The following is a 19,318-nucleotide window of genomic DNA, read 5'->3' on the forward strand; positions in this document are numbered from 1 at the left end:
TAAGATGGTGACAATCCATCAGCCAGGAAGAGAAGTCTCACCAGAAACCAAATTTGCCATCACCTTGACCTTGGACCTCCCAGCATCCAGAACTGTTACTTAAGACATTCGGTCTGTGGCATTTTGTTATGGCAGCCCAAGGAGACTAATAAGCTCCACAACTTTATTTTTGAGCACTCACCATTAAAGTTTGGACAAACACTGCATTAAATATTTACAGACACAACTCTCATTTTTACATTCATGTTTTGCTGTTGTCACACAATATTTAATTAAATTATGTAACTATATTAACATGTAGGACTGGAAGACATATGTTTGGCAACAAAAATACAACAGACCTTTGGAATATATATATCTTAGTTGTGGGAACAGAAGTATGTTCCGGGGAAGTAGCACAAGAGCATCACAATCGCCATGGACAACAGTCAGGATGTTTCATATTAGACTAGACAATGTGGTTCATCCTGCTCTTGGGGTACCAGAACTCCTGCTGAATTAAATTTTTTGTCTGATAGTTTCACTTGTTTCTATATTTCTTCAGAGCAAACCTCAAATGCCAAGCTAGGGATCTTAATTCCAGGGAATGATCCAGATTTTGTAGTCTAACACTTGTATGTTCTGGGATGCCCTCTTTAAGATAAAGAACATCAAATTATGCACATAAAATTAGGTAACAGGACCTTAAAAGGGGCCAGTCAAGGAGATGAGCCTGAAGCTTAAGTCTCATTAGCATCAAAGTTAGTCCCCATCCGCTTACGCAGACATTTTCCTCCTGCTATGAGTTGGAGCTTCATCTGAATTGTACTTGGCTGATGTTCATTCAGTCATTCTGCCAACATTTACTGAGTACCTCTATATATCAGGTACTATTCCAGGAGCCAGCGGGGAATAAAAGAGACATGAAAAAGGATACGGTAGGGAACAAAACAAAGTCTTTATCCTTACAGAGCTTATATTCTTGAAGGAAGACAGAACATAAACAAATTAAAATAAATGATATAATTTCAGGTAGAAATAAGCAAGAATGGTATGCACCAGGCACCGAGGCATACTAAAAAAAAAAAAGTTGTTTTTAAAACCACTTCTTTGTTGAAAAATGAAAAGTGCCCTCTGAATAAAATGTTTTCAATAGCACCAGAGTCACGCTGTGACTTGACACATATAAGGTTATTGAAGAGATTCTGATCTTGTGAAGCTGTTTCTTGCTTAGAACAAGCCTTTCCAATCTTGTGTGCTTGTTTTGAAAACTAAGTACACTGTGCTATGGTTTTTCACAGGATAAGACATCAGAATGGACAACTTAGGTTGACTTCTCCACAAACAGAAGAAATAAATTTTGCAGCAATGAAAGGTTTACAGGGCATTATTATATATGAGCCTCTCATGGGAATACAATCAAATGAGATATTTCTAAAGTCAGGTAAGGAAACATAGCATACCCTTACAAGCCACTTTACTTGATAGAATATTTTTTCTTGACCAAATTATATGCAAATTAATGGTCTTGTCAACAATGATTCAACCAACAGCTTGGTAGAGATACTCAATTAACGAAAGCATGAATGATTTATATTGCTGTAAGAATTTTTATTACTCACTTTTAAATTCTAGGCCACATAGTAAGTGGCAGGTCTGAAATTTTTTAATGCAAAAACAATTTTCATAACATTTTACTGTCCTAAAAAGTCATATTATGGGCTGAGCACGGTGGCTCATGCCTATATTCCCAGCACTTTGGGAGGCCTAGGTGGGCAGATCACCTGAGGTCAGGAGTTTAAGACTAGCCTGGCCAATATGGTGAAACCCTGTCCTTACCCAAAATGCAAAATTTAGCTGGGCATGGTGGCGGGTACCTGTAATCCCAGCTACTCGGGAAACTGAGGTAGGAGAAACGCTTGAACCCGGGAGGCAAAGGTTGTGGTAAGCCAAGATTGCACCATTGCTCTTCAGCCTGGGTGACAGAGTAAGACTCTGTCTCAAAAAAAAAAAAAAAAAAAGTCATGCTCCAATTATATGCCGTCCAATGGCTCCAAATCCAAGGCCTCTAACTCCAAGGAGATACAGGTAATTTAGTAAAACTCTGTATCAAATACAGATTATACAAAATAATACAAACACAAATAATACAAAGTACAGATTTGATACAAAATTTGTGTCAAATACAGATTATAAATACAAATAATAAGTTAAATCAGGGTTCTCTTATTCACAAATCTTTTAAAATCAGCCAGAAAGAGTAATTTTTTAAAATGGTCAAGTGATAAATGAGAACATCATCATTGCCTAAGTCAAGTTAAGTTGTAAATAAAAAGAAATAATAATGCTGGTTAAACACAGTGTTTTCCACTCACGGCAGAGAAATGAAGTGCCAGCTGCTGTTTTCATAAGAAACTTTTCAAATATCAGAAATTTTGCACCTGGCATAAAAACTGAGTAGCATGGTTGACTGTAAGTTTATTAGATGACTATAATTTTTTAAAATAATACAGGAAAATAACTAGCAACATCAACTGTACCACTGTTGATATAATAAAATATATAAACCACATAAAACTTGCCCATGCTGAGCTATTAATCTCCTTAAAAAGTGACTCAGTCTATTTCAACACACTGAAACAATGAGATACAAAAATAGTTCTCATAAATTAGTTTTTTTATGTTGGAAATAGACCAATGATAACTTGTGCTGTTCCAAATAAATGATCTTAATGTCCTAGAGCTACAATGTCCACACTGGCAACAACTACCCACATGTGGCTATAGAATCTTTGAAATGTGGCTACTCTGAAATGGGATATATTGTAAGTATAAAATTTGTATAAGATTTTGAAGATTTAGAATAAAAATTTTAAATAAATTGCAATTAAATAATTTATAAAACATTAAAATATTTACATATATAATGAGTTAAATAAAATATACTTCTACTTTTTTAACTTTTAAGTTCAAGGGTACAAGTTCAGGTTTGTTACATAGGTAAACTTGTGTCATGGGGGTTTGTTGTACACATTACTTCATTATCCAGGTATTAAGCCTTATAACCATTATTTATTTTCCTGCTCTTCTCCCATCCCACCCTCCAACCTCTGAAAGGCCCCAGTGTGTGTTGTTTCCCTCTCTATGTGCCCATGTATTCTCATCACTTAGCTTCCACTTATAACTAAGAACATGTATTTGGTTTTCTGTTTCTGTTAGTTTGCTAAGGATAATGGCCTCCAGCTTTACCCATGTCCATGCAAAGGACATGATCTTGTTTTATGGCTCCATAGAATTCCATGGTGTATATGTATCAAAATAACTTCATGTATTTATTTTTACTTTTTTACATGGTTACTAAAAAACTTTAAAGGACATTGGCTAATATTACATTTCTTTTGGACAATGATGGTTTAAAGAGGCAAGAGTTTGGTTCAATTTCAGCTAAGAGCCTTGGGCTCAGAAATTCATCTGGAATTCTCTGAGTCTGTCCTAAACTTCCAATTTCCAGTAATCTTAATATTTGCAAATACCTCATCTAGGTACAGTAAGTTCTCAATGTCATCTATAGTTTCTTGGAAATTGCAATTTTAAGTGAAAGGATGTAAAGAGAAACCAACTTTATCATAGGTTAGTTGGTATAAACAAGAATTAAATTCCTATGGCATAATTCTGGTCACAAAAACCTCACCGAACTTCTAAATAAAGACCAAAACAGTTCTAATATTCAACAATGAAATAAGTGTGAGCTATACATACATTAAAAAAATGAATAAAAACAAGTGAGACAGTTATATACTCAAGTCTGGTGAACCAGTGAGTGATGGCAGTGGTAGTGGTGGTGGGTTAAGTCAAGGAATACATGTCTGCAAAGTGAACATTGGAAGAAGCAGCCCCTACCATCACACAGCTCAAACACAAACAAGAACAAATATGGCAGGCTCATGGTGTGCCTTCCTACTGCACCATTTATTATAGTACACTTGTATGATTATCTTATACTTGATGAAATTTTTATTTTACAATAATTTGTATTCATTGATTCATCCCATTTTCAACCCATTTATTCCAGTTCAGGGTCTCAAGTGGCCAGAGTATATTTTAATAGCTCAGGGCACAAGGCAGGACCCAGTCCTGGACAGAATGCCATCCCATGGGCCAGCACACTCACACACACACACACACACACACACTGACTCAGACTGGGACCATGTAGAAGCATCAATTCACCTAATGGGTATACCTGTGGCATGTGGAAGGAAACCAGAGTATCCAGAAAAAACCCATAAACTTCAGACTGGACAGTGGCCCTGGCTGGAAATTGATTTTTCTTTTCTCATCAATGTTACAATTAAATGATGGTGAAGAAACAACTTTATTCTAGAACCTGCTATATATCTCTTCTGTTCCCATCACTTAATATATACTATGGTCATTGTATTTACATATATCATATTACATCTACATATCTAATGTAATTCTGAGACGAGTAAGTGCTCTGTGAATGGTAGCTATCACCACGTAATTATCACATCACTTTCAATGCTTTGACCTGGGAACCTGGCATAGAAGCAGATACACAGTGGACTTGAAACAAAACTTTATGGAATTAAAATTGAAAAAACATATGAGCCAACAAATGAATAAATGACACATGAGGTTAATGGAAATTTTAAAATATCATTTTATAATATAATGAAATAGGTCACTGCCCTTATCATCCTTGATTTAATCTTATCTGAAAAGTCCATAAGATTTCAAGCCAAAAATTTCAATCTTTCTGATATGGAATTAGGGCAGAAGTGAGGCTTGTCTAACCAGAAAATTGTTCAGAAGCAGAGATTTAAATGCACAATTAAACTGTCAATATAGATTTACTGGCCAGTGAAATTTATAATGGTTGGGAAACCGTGCTGAACAAACCATGCGGTTCAACTATTCATTATTCATATCGAAGACCCTGTATTAGTTTCCTGTAGTGGCTGTAACAAATTGCAGAAAATTTACAGGTTTAAAGCAACACACATTTATTCTCTTACAGTTCTGGAGACTGGAAGTTTGGAATCAATTTCAATGGACCCAAATTAAGATGCTGGCAGGGCCATACTCGCGCTGGAGGCTCCAGAGAAAAGCCCATACCTTTCCTCTTCCAGATCCTGGTTGTCACTGGCATTCCTTGGCTTGTGGACCATTACTCACATCTCTGCCTCTGTGGTCACACAGACAACTCTTCTGTCTGTATCAGATCTCCCTTGGCATCTTATAGGGACACTTGTGATTGCATTTAGGGCCTACCCAGATAATCCAGGAAAATCTCCTATCTTAAGATCCTTAAGTAAATCATATCTGCAAAGTCTCTTCCATATAAAGTAACATTTAAAGTTTCCAGGATTAGGACATCATATCTTTGGGGTCATTATTCAGCCATAGGACAAACCCCAACAATGATTTTCTAATCTGCCCTGAATCATTCATTAAAAATGGTCATTTTATATAATATATTGCAAATTTTATTAATACTGGATGGATACAACCTAATTTTTTATGTGCAGCTATGACGTAGCTATTGCACATCCATCATTGATTACTGTTCAGCACACTGATAGAAAGCTCTCTCTTGCTCTCTCTTCTCTCTCACCCTTCCTTTCTTTTTTTGCTCTTTTTTTCTTTTCTTTCTTTCTTATCTTCAGGAAGTTCCTGCAAGTTAGATGGTCAACTAACTGGTCATGTATCCATATTTTGTTCAAAAAATTATTTTCAACCAATCAATATTTCTAAACTGGATTTTCATGAATTTTACACATCCATACAAACTGGATGTGTAAATAGTATAAAGTGGTAAAACAGTTATCTGAATTATTTCAACATATTTTAATTATATTTAAAATGTATTGATATAATATAGAATATAATTGCTCTATATTAATGATAGATTCCCACTGTTATTAGATTTTTCAAAAAATATATGTGGAAAATATGAGACTTCCCTAGTTTAATTTACACTCCCAACCAAGAGAGGGAAAATAATACATCATGCTCAAAGTTGTCTTTGTTTACTGTCATCCAGTGGTCAAATAATTATATTGCATATCACATATTAAAAAGTTAAGTTATACTGTGTAGGTAACTGAGTCTACAAATTTGCTTTATGTTCAGAAATACATCTTAAATTTGAACACAGAGAAGAAAAAAATCAAATATGACTTCGGGTCCTACAATTAAAAGTTACTTTTCTGCTCAAGTTTTAATAACTTAATCATAATGAATTGGCCTTTCATTTTCAAATAATATTGTGTTCAACAACAATTCAACCAATGTAGATTTTTTTTCTATTGAACCAAATATTAGGATAGATCATTTATGGCTATAGTTTGATCATCAAGATGGAATCTTGAAACTGAGATTCTTAAAAAAAAAAAAATCCTAGGTCACATAACGGTGGCCCTCAGATGGCACAGCCTTGCCCTATGTTTATTCACATACCTTTTTCTCTCTTCAGCCAAAGTTAAGTTTCAACAGAGCAGAGACTGTGCCTTAGGTTTGGTTGTTTCTGCTTCATAGTGCTTCATCCAGAAGACTGCATGTAGTCAATGCTCAATAAGTGGTTTATTGCAACTGGGTTTGGTAAACAGTAGTAAACTAAAGAAAAAAAAATTATAAGGCCACACTGGCTCTTCCTGAAGTATTTAAATAATCCCAACCTACACTATACTTAAACTCAATTCCAAGTCACTCTCACTTCATTCTAGCTTGTTTTTTAATTAACAAATGTTTACAAATCCTTTAATTACATGTTTAGAAACTCCGTCAATGAAATTTGTTATTACAGCAATATCCTGTTCAGTAACAACTCTTATTTTATCATCAATAAAATAACATAGAATGTAAACATGTTAGGCCGGGCGCGGTGGCTCAAGCCTGTAATCCCAGCACTTTGGGAGGCCGAGGCGGGTGGATCACGAGGTCAAGAGATCGAGACCATCCTGGTCAACATGGTGAAACCCCGTCTCTACTAATACAAAAAATTAGCTGGGCATGGTGGCGCGTGCCTGTAATCCCAGCTACTCAGGAGGCTGAGGCAGGAGAATTGCCTGAACCCAGGAGGCGGAGGTTGCGGTGAGCCGAGATCGCGCCATTGCACTCCAGCCTGGGTAACGAGCGAAACTCCGTCTCAAAAAAAAAAAAAAAAAAAAAAAAAAAAAAAGAATGTAAACATGTTTGTCTATAAATTTATAAACAAAATGAAGATGCATTAATTTTTTGTTAGCCTTCTGTCTTCCAGACTGACTGTGACTAGTTTCCTCATCCTAAATTTATTTTTACCTCTTTTTTGAACGCTTGTATTAAGTAGCAGGAATTTAATATAAATGCACTCAAATACTAATATTGGAAAGACATGACAAAAAGGATTCATTCTAGTCAGGGTTATCTGGTGAGTTTTTATTTTTCTTTTGGCTTTTTTTTTTTTTAAAGACAATTGAAAATTCTCCACATTTCACTGATAATTGTCCAAAATTAACCCAAAATATCCTATGTCCAAAGTGGCAGTCTAAAAGTATGGGTAATCTTGGTGTTCTCAACAAAGTCTTTTGGAAACATATAACCAATTCTTCACATACACCACTGTTCATAACAGATATAAATGCACTTAATCATGTTAAAAGCACTTAAGAATTATCAGGCATTAATATCATGTACTCATAATCATAAATGTTAATTATTTTTAAAACTTTCTAATACATAATCCTTTACTTCATGTTCACTGTTCATGCATTTCAGGCAAATATGTTTCTCTCTTACATTCCTGTCTCTAGGTTTCTCTACATCAATGTTGCACAAGCTCCTAAAGCTTAAAGTGTTCACAAATTAATTTTCTATCGTTATGACCTTTTCTTATCTGCTCTTCCTCTTTTACTTCCTATCTTGTTCAACAATACAGCAATCACCCACACATTTAAAGCAGAAGCCTGACAGCTACTCCAGATTCTGAATTTAAACACTCTCTCTCATTTGTTTACAGTCTGATAGTGAGAAGGCTCATGTGGCCTAAAGATCTGTCATTAAAAGAGGACACTCACTGGTTGATTTACAGATTCATCAAACCTTATTGAGTTTCTCCAATGTGCCAGTCAATGAAATGGACAGTGAGGATGCTCAGCTGTATTAAATACAGTTAGTACACCTGAATCTGCAGATGCCAGCTATATAAATAAATGAGTAACATTGTAGGGCTTATGATAGAAATATGGGGTAAATAAATGAGTAGCAAAATCTAACTGGGGAGGGTGGGGAGGCAGGAAGGGCCACACAGAGTGGTGCAATTCCTCTATCTAAAATGTGATATATGATCTCTACATTCACTCAACAATTCATCCAAAAACAACTGCGATGTGTCTGGAAGAATAACAACAAAAATGATTAACATGATTAAGGAACTCACCACTGGATGAATAACCCAATATTTTAAAAACTAATTATTTCACACGATTATTTACTGAATTGGAGAGTTTAATTACCAAAGGGATCACTCATTATATACCTCGAATAGTAAAATTAAAAGACAGGTGTAGGGCCCGTAACGAAGTAGAAGCTAAAAATATATTTTTGGGGGTCATTTGCACACAAGTAGCAATTGACACTGGATAAGGATTGATCCTCCAGAGAGGAGCAGTGAGAAAAGTGAAAAGTCTGAGATCAGAGCCCTAGAAAATGTATCAGTATTCATGGGGCAGGCAGGAAGACCCCGTCAAGGAGACAGTCAAGGAAACAATAAACAAAGGGTATCAACAATCTAAGGGAAACAAACCTATGTATGTGTTCAGTGTCATATTTTCATCATGACAAATACACTTTTATTTTAAAAAATGTTTTATCCTCAAAAATATTAATAGTTACATAAATTGATAGAGTATAATATGACATCGGTTTTATCTTTGAATCTTCTTTCTTTTTCTATTAACATCACCCTTTGTTACATTCTAAAAATCTTTCCTACTTTATTCATCATTCATCATGGTAACAGAGAAAGAGTAAAACATCAAATATGCTTTTTAAGGCTTTCTCTAATACTGCTTCTCCAGATAACCTAAAATAAGTCCTGTGTGAGTTTTGGCTTTATTTCTCACACCATTTCAAACTTGTCACTTAGGAGTAGTTAAGACAAAGGAGGGGCAACAGCAAGGCAAGGGAAGAGAGTGAAGGGCCAATGCCTGAGTAAATGATAAAGCAGTGACCTCAACCAGAGTGTTTCAGTGGAGTGGTGGGGATGATTTCAAATCACAATGGGAACAGGGGAGGAGAGGAGGAAATGACACTGAGTTGTGGTGAGACTGAGAAAGTGTATATGATGGTAAAGTGAAGAGAAACAATAAAACAGCTTTTTGCATATTGTGGGACAGTGCAAAGAAACTAGAATATACCTGTTGGCTGAGGGAATGGAGCCAATAAGAAGGAAAAGTTTAAAGACAGAAGAGTAGTAAACTCTATGGAATTAGGTTAAAAGAATCATAAAAAGGTGGAATTAGGCACAATGTATTCAGACACAGACTGACCAGAACAGTCCAACTTTGCAATTCCTATGACTGCCTTTATGCTATAATGGCAGAGTTGAGTAGTTGTAACAGAGACCATATGGCTTGAAAAGCCTATAATATTTACTATTTGACCCTTTACAAAAAAAGTCTGCCAACCTCTGCATCTGCTCCAAGATATTAACTATTCTTTGCAGTGAAAATATGTAAGTTTGATAGATAGATGTGTTTTCTATGTTTTCATTCAAGTTATTAAGGATTCCGACCCCAACAGAGTCTAATCCAAAGCACCAATAAAATCTCTGTTCACTTCCATCTTGACTAACATGAATCTATTAGTTATCACTAGAAGAATGATAATAATAGGTTATTGTCATCCAGGCTACAACCATTCTTTTCCCCAAGGTTTCTGTAGTAAATGCTGTCAATTTCTGGTTGAAATATACACATACTTTGGGCAATACCATTTCCAATTTATGAACCTGGAAAAGACATTGACCTGGTAAACCTATCAGACATATAATCTGAACTTCCCTTTATGGCTCAAGGTCATTATTTTTAAAATCAACAACTTTACTGGGCTATAATATAGTTATTCCCCAGCAACATATGGAGTCAGGTTGGAACAATTTTCACCTTATTTAATAAGAAGCCTCAGCCAGCTGGGCTTGTTTAGGTCTTACGAATGCTTTTCAAGACCTAGAAAGATAAGAGAAGGCAGGAAAACTACTAGCTGTCACTTCTCAATGCTAATAGTGTGAATAACTCAAACCAATTCTCTTGTTTATTCCAATACCCTCCTTTTATTCTGCTGTGGATATGAGAACCACATAAACCAGGGTGATGTAATTATAAGGAAAGGAAAGACAAATGGGCTTTTAGTGTTTACCCCATGATCCTTACGAACCCATTTATACATTCTGTGTCACTGATTTTAGCTTTTAAGTAGATTTGTTGCATATTTGTTAGTTCATTTGGTTGCATTTTCCATAGCTGAGGCTGCTAAACAGCTACATTTTATAAAAGTAGGTGGTTGCTATATTGCTTATCAAATGTTTCAATGAAATGTAGAACTTGTCAGCATCTTCTCAGATTGGATCTGAAAAGACTTTTTCAGAACCAACATAGCGCATTCAACACCCCCTCGCACTCAGCAAACATCTCTGAGCTCTTCAGTCCAGAGAAGGCATGCCACATTTCAAACCTTAAATATCCAGGATCCTAATATAGATAACATAGTGACTATAGTTAATAACAATGTACTTTATACTTGAAAATTGCTAAAAGAGTATATTTTAAGTGTTATCATCACACGAAAAAAGATAGTATGTAAGGTAATAAATGTTAATTTGTTTGTTCTAGTCGACCCTGCATACATACTTCAAAACAATACGTTGTGCATGATAAATATATACAATTCTTGTTAATTAAAAATAAATTAATAATAAAATATGGACAGGCATGGTGGCATGTGCCTGTGGTCTCAGCTGCTTGTGGAAGGCTGAGGTGGTGGGATTGCGTGAGCCCAGGAGACAAGGCTTCAGTAAGCCTTCATTATGCCACTGCACTCCTGCTTGGGAGACAGAGCAAACTGTGTCTCAAAAAATAAATAAAGTAAAATAAAATTTTAAAACTGAATTCTAATATATGTCTTCAAATCACATTTGCTTACTTTTATAGACAAAGCACTCCATCCAAAACTGTTTGTCATCATGAACAAACTCCAAAAAAATGCTCAAGTAAAAACCCTAAAATCTGAGAAAGATGACTGCTCATGATGAAAGACAGCTCCCATGCCTGGGTTGTGATGCTTCCACAGACCATTCCACCTCCTAATTATATAAAAACCACTAAACTGCACACCCCACAAATCAAAAAAACACACAATATTAATCTGTCAATATTAAAGTTAATATAGAGATGTCAGCACACCAGCGGGATGAAGGAAAAGACATAATAATGTGCATTATCAACAGTCATAAGAAAAAAAAGCATGCTTTATTCTTGCTCTGGGAAAAAAATAAAACTCATCAGAAGAAACTATTTCTTCCTGCACGTGCAGTTGTGCACTTTGCTGTCCTGTGGGCTTCCTCCTTTAGTTCTGACTTACATTTGGCTCTGAAATACTGTATGAGGAGGCAGAACATTCTTGCTGCACTTTTTGTCTTGCGTTCTTTCCTTTTTGCTATAACATTATATATTGCCATAGCTTTTTGCTAAAACCGTCCCTCACATAAAAGTGTAAAAATGCTCCCTTTTAAATTGCATTAATTCTGAAATGTAGTTATTTAAAAAGAAACTTAAAGTGTTGTCACACACTAGACGGGTTACCTGCATAATTTGCATTAATTTATTGAGACCTCAGATACAGTTACAAAATATTATCTGCTATGCTGAGCCGCAGAGAGACAACCAGCGTGAGGGGACTTCAGGGGTATCGTGAGGGCACCAAGGATTTGGAGATTTTGGTTTAAGAAAACCATTCATGTTCCCACTATTATATTAAAAATGAAATGATTCCATCTGTATTCATGTCCCACAGGCAGCAGGGATATAGGAAGACTGGCCCTGATCACAGCCTCAGCCTGGCAGACTCTTCAGGAACACTAGCACCTAGCAGTCAAACACAGAATGGACGTCTCTGCCTAAATTACACCTTTCAATGGCTTCCCACTGCTCTCAGCATAATGGCCAACCTCCCCACATTATTCCTCATGCCTGTCGCGGGTGGACACTTGTTTACCTGTGTTCTCACCTGGAATCCTCCTCCCTCTCACTGCACCCAACTTCTGAAATGACTTGTCCAGAACCAATGCATCACGGTCAACCCCTGCTCACAGCTTCCACCCAGCAATTATCCCTGAGCTCTTTCAGTCCACGGAAGGCATGATGGATTTCAACATTTTGAAAATCAAGAATCCTGTTACATACAATATGATTACCATAATAATAATGTATTGTCGTCTTGAAAACTGACAAGGAAGCAGACTTTAAGTGTTAAGTGTTATTGCAAAAATATAAACATGTGAGGTAATATATATGTTCATTAGCTTGATTCAGCCATTTGATACTGCAGAGATATTTCAAAACAATATGCTGTACAGGATAAATTTAAACAATCTTTATTTGTCAGTTAAGACTAAATAATAACATTCTTTTTAAAGAATCCTAATACATAAGGTTTCAAATCATGCTTGCCTTACTTTTACAGGCAAAGCAGCATATCCTTCAGCCTCAGTTCAGACACCACTTCCTCCAGGAAGCCCTTCTCAATTCCTCAAGTCTATATTTGGTGCTATTTGTGAATTCCTATCTCTTAGTGTGTTTCTTTCATTAAAGCACATGTCACATGCTTTAGAACTTTCACACTTAAACTGCAAAATACATTTTCTCAAAACTCTTATGATGAACACACATATGTGAAAAAGAAGTATGATGATACCTGTGGAGCTATTCTGTTGAGGAAGGGGTGGAGAAGCTGACGCTACACACATTCAGCCTCCTTAGTACCTGTGCACCCACCTCTACAACAGTTCTGGAGAATCTTGGTACTCTACAGAATGCATCTGAAAGACATGTACAATACAATGGAACTGACAACATATTTGTCTATATTGTCCACTAGGCAATATATTCAAAGAGGTCAGGAACCATATGTGTTTTATTCATATTGTGCCAGATGCTCAGATACCTAGCACCTTATACAGTTGGCATTAGGGTTGTTGGAAATAATCATTGAATACATGAATAGTAGTTATAGCAGGGGTTAGCAGTAGAACTTAGGATAAAGAACTATTTGTCTGCTATCTTTCATCTTTAGAAGACAGTTAAGATCAAGTAAAGAATGATCTGAAAAGAGAGAGCCTTGAAAGAGGCCAGGTAGCTCAGATGTTAACTCACCTTCACCCTCAAGTCATCTTAATCCTCTGAGAATGATCAATGTATTCCCTGAATGGCATGGCACAGATGAGGTAGAAACATTCTACACCTGGTTCATCCATCTAAAAGATTTTCCTATTTTAATAAAGGGAAGGATTTTATTAAGGTGTTCCAGAATGCCTTTTTACAGTAATCTGATTTCAACAATTAAGTTCAAGATTAATTTCCAGAAGGAAGATGATTTGCATTATAACTCAGCTCTTAAGGACAGAGACAGAAACATGTATATCTTTCTGGACTCTCAGAATGACAGGGCTCTGAGACCACATAGGGTCAAAGTCCTACGAGACATCAAGTTTATGCTTAGTACTAGTCATTAGAGATCAGTGACTCTGTGGGCTCTGCTCCATTGTTTGACTCTATTGTTTGAAACAAGACAGTTTTTCTTTCATTCACTGAAAGGGAAAATCTTGTAGCAAAAATCACTGTCATTTAATAAACTCACTGTGGTCATTAATGTAACTCACAACCTAGTCACATCCTCCACTACACAATATACAGACACGTGGCTAAACTCTGTTCTTTAAAAGAGTTTCTATTAAATGATATTATCCATGGTGGCAAGTCAAAGTCCATTACATTTAAACTATGTAATCACCACTATGCTTTCTAAAATTATAGACTTTAATATACTTAGAGTAGAACAAAAAATATACAGAGATGAACATAAAATGTTAACACTAATTTAATTCTTTGATTTCAGACACTTTAAAAATAATTTATTGATAATGTTCTCTGTTTTGTTGCCTTCTCTAAGCTCTGATCTTCTCACTTAAGTCAATGTGCTATCGTCAACTATGGCAATAGAAAACCACATTAAGAAATGAGCTTACCTACTTTAAAATCTAAGACAGCACAATTACTAAACCTGAAGGTGTATCACTAGATAATAATAATGTAATAGATGATTCAAGTACTATTATATTAACCAAAGAGAACTAATTTCAGAACTGTTTACCACCAACACTTGTACTTTCTAAAAGCAACAAAGGGTCAAGAAAATGAAGAGTGCATCTGTATTCTTAAGCCCATAGGCAGGAAGTTCCATCTAGTTAGGTTTTAAGATAAATAAGTAATACTCTCAGTTAATTGCTACCTGTACACTTCTTAATCCACACTCTGAGCAACACTTAGTTGTGGCCAGTTATTACAAAAGCACCAACTGTGTAGGCACTAAAATTAGAATATGTAGCTGCTACTGCTAAATTAAGATTTTCTTTGTGACCAGAGGCAGAAATGGGTATCAAAAGTAAATCAGTTTGAGCAAGAATAATAAAAACGATATAAGGAAGCGTAAACATTCTATTAAGTATTGAAAATTATTACAGTTTAATCTTTCTTATAGAGCCTTATGTCTTCCTGGAGAAGGGCAACAAATTCAATTACCGTCCTTCATTAGGCCACATTTAGCTATTCTACAGGTAGAAGGGCTCTGCAAATATCTCTTCAGAACAAGAATACCCTGTGATGGAGAGTTCTGGAAGGCCACGACACAGCAGCAGAACAGCTTCTTTAATGGGTAGAAGGAGACTTTCATTTGGCAACCCTAACTATGTATTTTCACGTTATTTCTTAGCCACTTCAATTTTCTGGAACTATTAGGCATACCATATCAGGTTGTGGGGTTTTATTGTATTAGGCTGGACAGGATAAAACACATCTCATGTCCTGAACAGGACACCTGGCTTCTTTGTTCCTTTCTTCACCCCAACATTATGCAGCAACTAACAGGGCCAGTAGGAACAAATGAATAGCATTCAAGTACATCTATCATCAGGCAATGGTTTCTAAAACTCCTATACAAAGGTCACTTCTAATTTTTTGTTGTGATTTCCTGTCATTTGCAATCTGAGAGCCAGGTCTTCTAAATACCCTAAATTAATGTTTAGAAACTCTCATTTTCTATTTATTCCCTAATTATATTCCACGTTCATGTCCTACTCAAGCTTATATCATACCTTAATCTGATGGTCAAATGAGCAAAAACATTGTCTTCTTCAATAAGTCATTAGAGAAATTGGGGAGAGAAGGTTGAAAATGTCTGAAATCAGAACAAGGTTTTAATTTAATAAGTTATTACTTTCTCTCTGTCAGCTATGGTCATTAAGATTTTTCCAAGTGTTGTCTAGAATTTTTTCAAAGCCCCCTTACTCTTACTCTTTCACCAAAACTCTATGCCAATGTTTCTCAATCATTTTTTCACAATTGCTGACCTCAATCCTCTGAAAGGCTTCAGACTTTTTTCTGATTACTCTCCCTCCTTGTGAATTTTAATACCACATAAATGTATATCCACTTATATCTGCTACCCCTTTGAAGGAACGCAGACCTTTGCAATATCTGACTGTGTTCACCCTGTAAGATCCAATTTCACCCCACTGGGGACAATATTGCCCCTCTTGAAGAATGCATGCTCATTTAAGAAAAAGCTGCCATTTGAAAATTTTCTAAATCCATTATGAATATTAACATTTTTTACTCTATATAAAACCATTTTTAATGTGTAACTATCTTTTTCTCCTTCCTAGTCTTATATGTAAGATGAGATTGACATTGAGGAAAGTACTGAGCAATCAGAACTAATCAAAGAGTGAGTGAGTGAGTGTGTGTGTGTGTGTGTACGTGGACTGTGAAAATAATTGCAAAACAGTTTTAACTAAAATATGAAGAAATGAGAAATCCAGGGTAGTTTTTAAAACTTTCAGAAAACAAAGCATTTCTCATATGGACTGGACAGATGTATAGAGATGTATAGAGTTTTAACAATGGAAACTAAAATGAGAATATTCTTTTTCAAAAAAATAAATAAATAAAACCTTGCTGAGCTACATAACTTGGTTTTAGTCAGAATCTTGGGTTAATGGGCAATGGTTACATGCTTTTCATTTTCTGTCCTTGACTTCTTGTAACTGATACTTGGGAGGCTGAGGATTACAAAATTATGGCTATGAAGTCATGCAAATTATAAATGGAATTTTACTCTATGTAGCCAAAAGGACACATCAAGTGAAAATAATAACAAACTTAAAAGATCAACTAGGAGATCTGTCCCTCATGGATACATTAAAGAGTAAAAACAAAAAAACCACAAAGGTTTGGTGTTGAGCCTTAACCTTAAGTTTTGTAAAAAAATAATTTTTTTTTAAATTGCTTTTAACTAAGACAAAGAGTTGTCAAAAATTTACAGCTAGAATCTTTTACATAAAAACACTATGAAAAAGTAAGATGACTCTGTGGCTACACCACTTCAGGTGAGGAGCACACTGATATCTATGTCTACTCATCATCGGATAATTTAATGAAATCTTGGTTTTCCTGCAAAGTCCAAAAGTAATTTAGTAAATTTCAAATTAAGGACATACCAAGGAAGAAACTGATAGGGGAGTAAGATGGCTAATGTGAATTTACCAAGACAGTCAAATACTGCCAGCTGAAACAGTGAAGCCATCAACAATTGCTTGGTGGTCTCCTTGAGAGATACTTTAAGCAAGGAGGAGAGAAAGGTAACTGATGTAGGGAAAAAAAAAAATCCAAAAGCCTATAGGTCAGTTCAGGTAGATGGCAGAACAGCTGCAAATTGCTGGGAACATGACTACAGAAGGTTAAATCAACTTCGGATTTAGATAGAAGCCTCAGAAAGTAAATAAACTCAGCTGAGAGTCTTTGGAACCAGTAACCCAGGTGTCCTCTAGAGTAAAGGAAAACAGACAAGCTGGCTTGGGACCTTACTTAAGACAGCTGTTTGGGGAACTTTGCTCCTTACAAATAGTTGGAAAGCCTTCTCTGCAAGGAAACTAGCAGCAGAAGCCCGGTGCTCCTGTGGTAGTGATGAAACCCCAGAAACCCTAGTCTCCTAGACGCTGAGCTTCTGAGTCAGGGTCAACTTCAGTAGGAAAGTCACTTAGGGCAACGGGGGAATAGGCTGCACACTGCCTTCTCCTGAAAATAAATAACATACGGATAAATTGCCACTGTTCCAGACGTAACTTCTGGACTGAAACGCACGATTTCTCTTCTCCTTACTTAAAAATATAAATAAAATAAAATAAACGTGCATTACCCAGAGAAAGCTACTCTTGAGTTCTTCCACCTATCAAAATTGCCTAAGAAAGGTTGAGTCCGACCAAGGGGTGGCGCAGCTTGCAACTTTCGCCAGCTCCGGGATGAGGCACCGCATCCTGGTACCAGAGACTTGGACACCAAAATGACTTATCTGGGGTGCAGCAAGACGAGCCACCTGGCTTATCCTATTCCACCAGCACGCATCCCACATTTCTCAGTCCCATTCCGGAAATGGAGCTCTCCCAGGGCTGGAGACAGGCAGGAGACCTCCCTCCCCTAACAATGCATTCAGCCCAAGTTCATTTGAAAGATCCAAAATGAAGGGGGAGAAACATAGAAAGAACAATAACAATAGCAAACATAACTTTTTTAAGTTAAAAAATAAAATGAGTATCTTACCATCTCGCCGGAGGTTGGCGTTGCGCAAAGCTTTGATGGATGCGCTCTGCGGAGTTGCAGAAGTGTCCCGACAGCTGCAAAAGTTTGCGCAGATTAGAGTGTAGACAAAGATGAGCCGGTGCATTTGGGATCAGCGACCTAGAGACACCGTCGCTCCAAGAAAAAGCCGGGTTCCGCGCCCGGGACCGACGCCGCGCCGCCCTGCGCTCTCGCCGCCTGAGCTCGCCCTACGCTGGCTGGGGCCGCTGTGCTAAGCGCCGAGCTCTCCACAAACTTCCTGCATGCCGAACTTTCCGAGCGCGTGTGGGTGCCGCACTTCCTTGTGGTGCTGAGTTGATAAATGGTGACGGGATAAACAACAGGTTGACGTTTGTTCGCCCCCTCCGGCGGCGGGCAGCTGCAGCACAGGCTGCAGGGGGCGGGCGGCGCCGCGTCCAGCGGAGCACGCGAGCGGAGCACCCGCGTCCTCCAGCCCCGGCCGCGGCCCCTCGGAGGCGCGCACTCGGGCTCGGAGCGGCGGCGCGAGCACCTCAGCTGCCCAGTCTCCCAGGCCCGGCCTAAACCCGTGCTGCCACTGAGCATGCCCAGTTTGACCTCCGGCCGGGACTCTTCCCACTGCCCTGGGCTCTACCCTCCTAGTTGGACCTTAAAGGCATCAGGGAACAAAGTGGCCAGGAGGAAGTGGGAGAGGGTAGAATCCCAGTACTTCTCCAGAGGTGACTGGCACCTCCACCCACAAGCCACAGCTCTCTGCCTTGACGGTGGTGGGATGTGGGGACGGGGACTGGAGTTGGGAGTGTTTATTTTACAATAACCAAAATGAGACTCTACTTAGTTAAAATTTCACCGTGTATACTGAAAAAATACAATCAAAAAGGAGCTTAATTCTGAGTTTTTCTTTGAGCTCTGGTCAGTGTGAACTTTGGGTGAGTCAAGAATACTTTCTCAGGGAATAAAATAAAAATAAAATTATATAATCCAGAGAAAGCTACTCTTGAGTCCGTCCACGTATCAAAAATGCCAGAGAAAAGGTCGAGACTAACGGGGCGATGGCACAGGTCGCAATTTTCGCGCACTCCTGGATGAGGGACGGCATCCTGGTACCAGGGAGTACTGAACACCAAAATGACTTCTCTAGGGTGCAGCAAGATGAGCCACCTGTCACACAGGGCTGTAGATGTGATGGGCCATGGGGTGCAATGTACAATAAGGGCAAGAAGTCTTCACGAGTGTTTTTACATACACTAGCCCCAGTCCTTCCACAGGAAGGGACAACAGGACAGAGTGGGGTTGAGCAGGGACAGACTGAGCAAGGGGAACAGGAGAACACTGGGCTCACTTGCTTTCTCAGTCTGCTGGAAGAGGCATGGGTCACTGAGATTTTGGGGATTCTCCCTACTCTGTGTCTG

General features: G+C 37.6%; 1 protein-coding gene across 2 annotated transcripts in view; it reads right to left on the reverse strand.

The window, feature by feature from the left end:
* The window catches only part of PDGFD (platelet derived growth factor D), a 248,706-nt gene extending 230,451 nt beyond the window's left edge, over window positions 1–18,255 (reverse strand). For both annotated transcript variants that reach the window (XM_012455329.3, XM_012455321.3), the window contains exon 1: window positions 17,910–18,255. In XM_012455329.3, the coding sequence (XP_012310752.1) occupies window positions 17,910–18,033 (124 nt within the window). In that variant the 5' untranslated portion in view covers window positions 18,034–18,255. The remainder of the gene's footprint in view (window positions 1–17,909) is intronic.
* Between the last annotated feature and the right edge of the window lie 1,063 nt (window positions 18,256–19,318).

The sequence above is a fragment of the Aotus nancymaae genome, unplaced genomic scaffold (genome assembly GCF_030222135.1).
Source record: "Aotus nancymaae isolate 86718 unplaced genomic scaffold, 86718_ANA_hifiasm-v0.15.2.pri h1tg000012l, whole genome shotgun sequence".
NCBI classification, from domain to species: Eukaryota; Metazoa; Chordata; class Mammalia; order Primates; family Aotidae; genus Aotus; species Aotus nancymaae.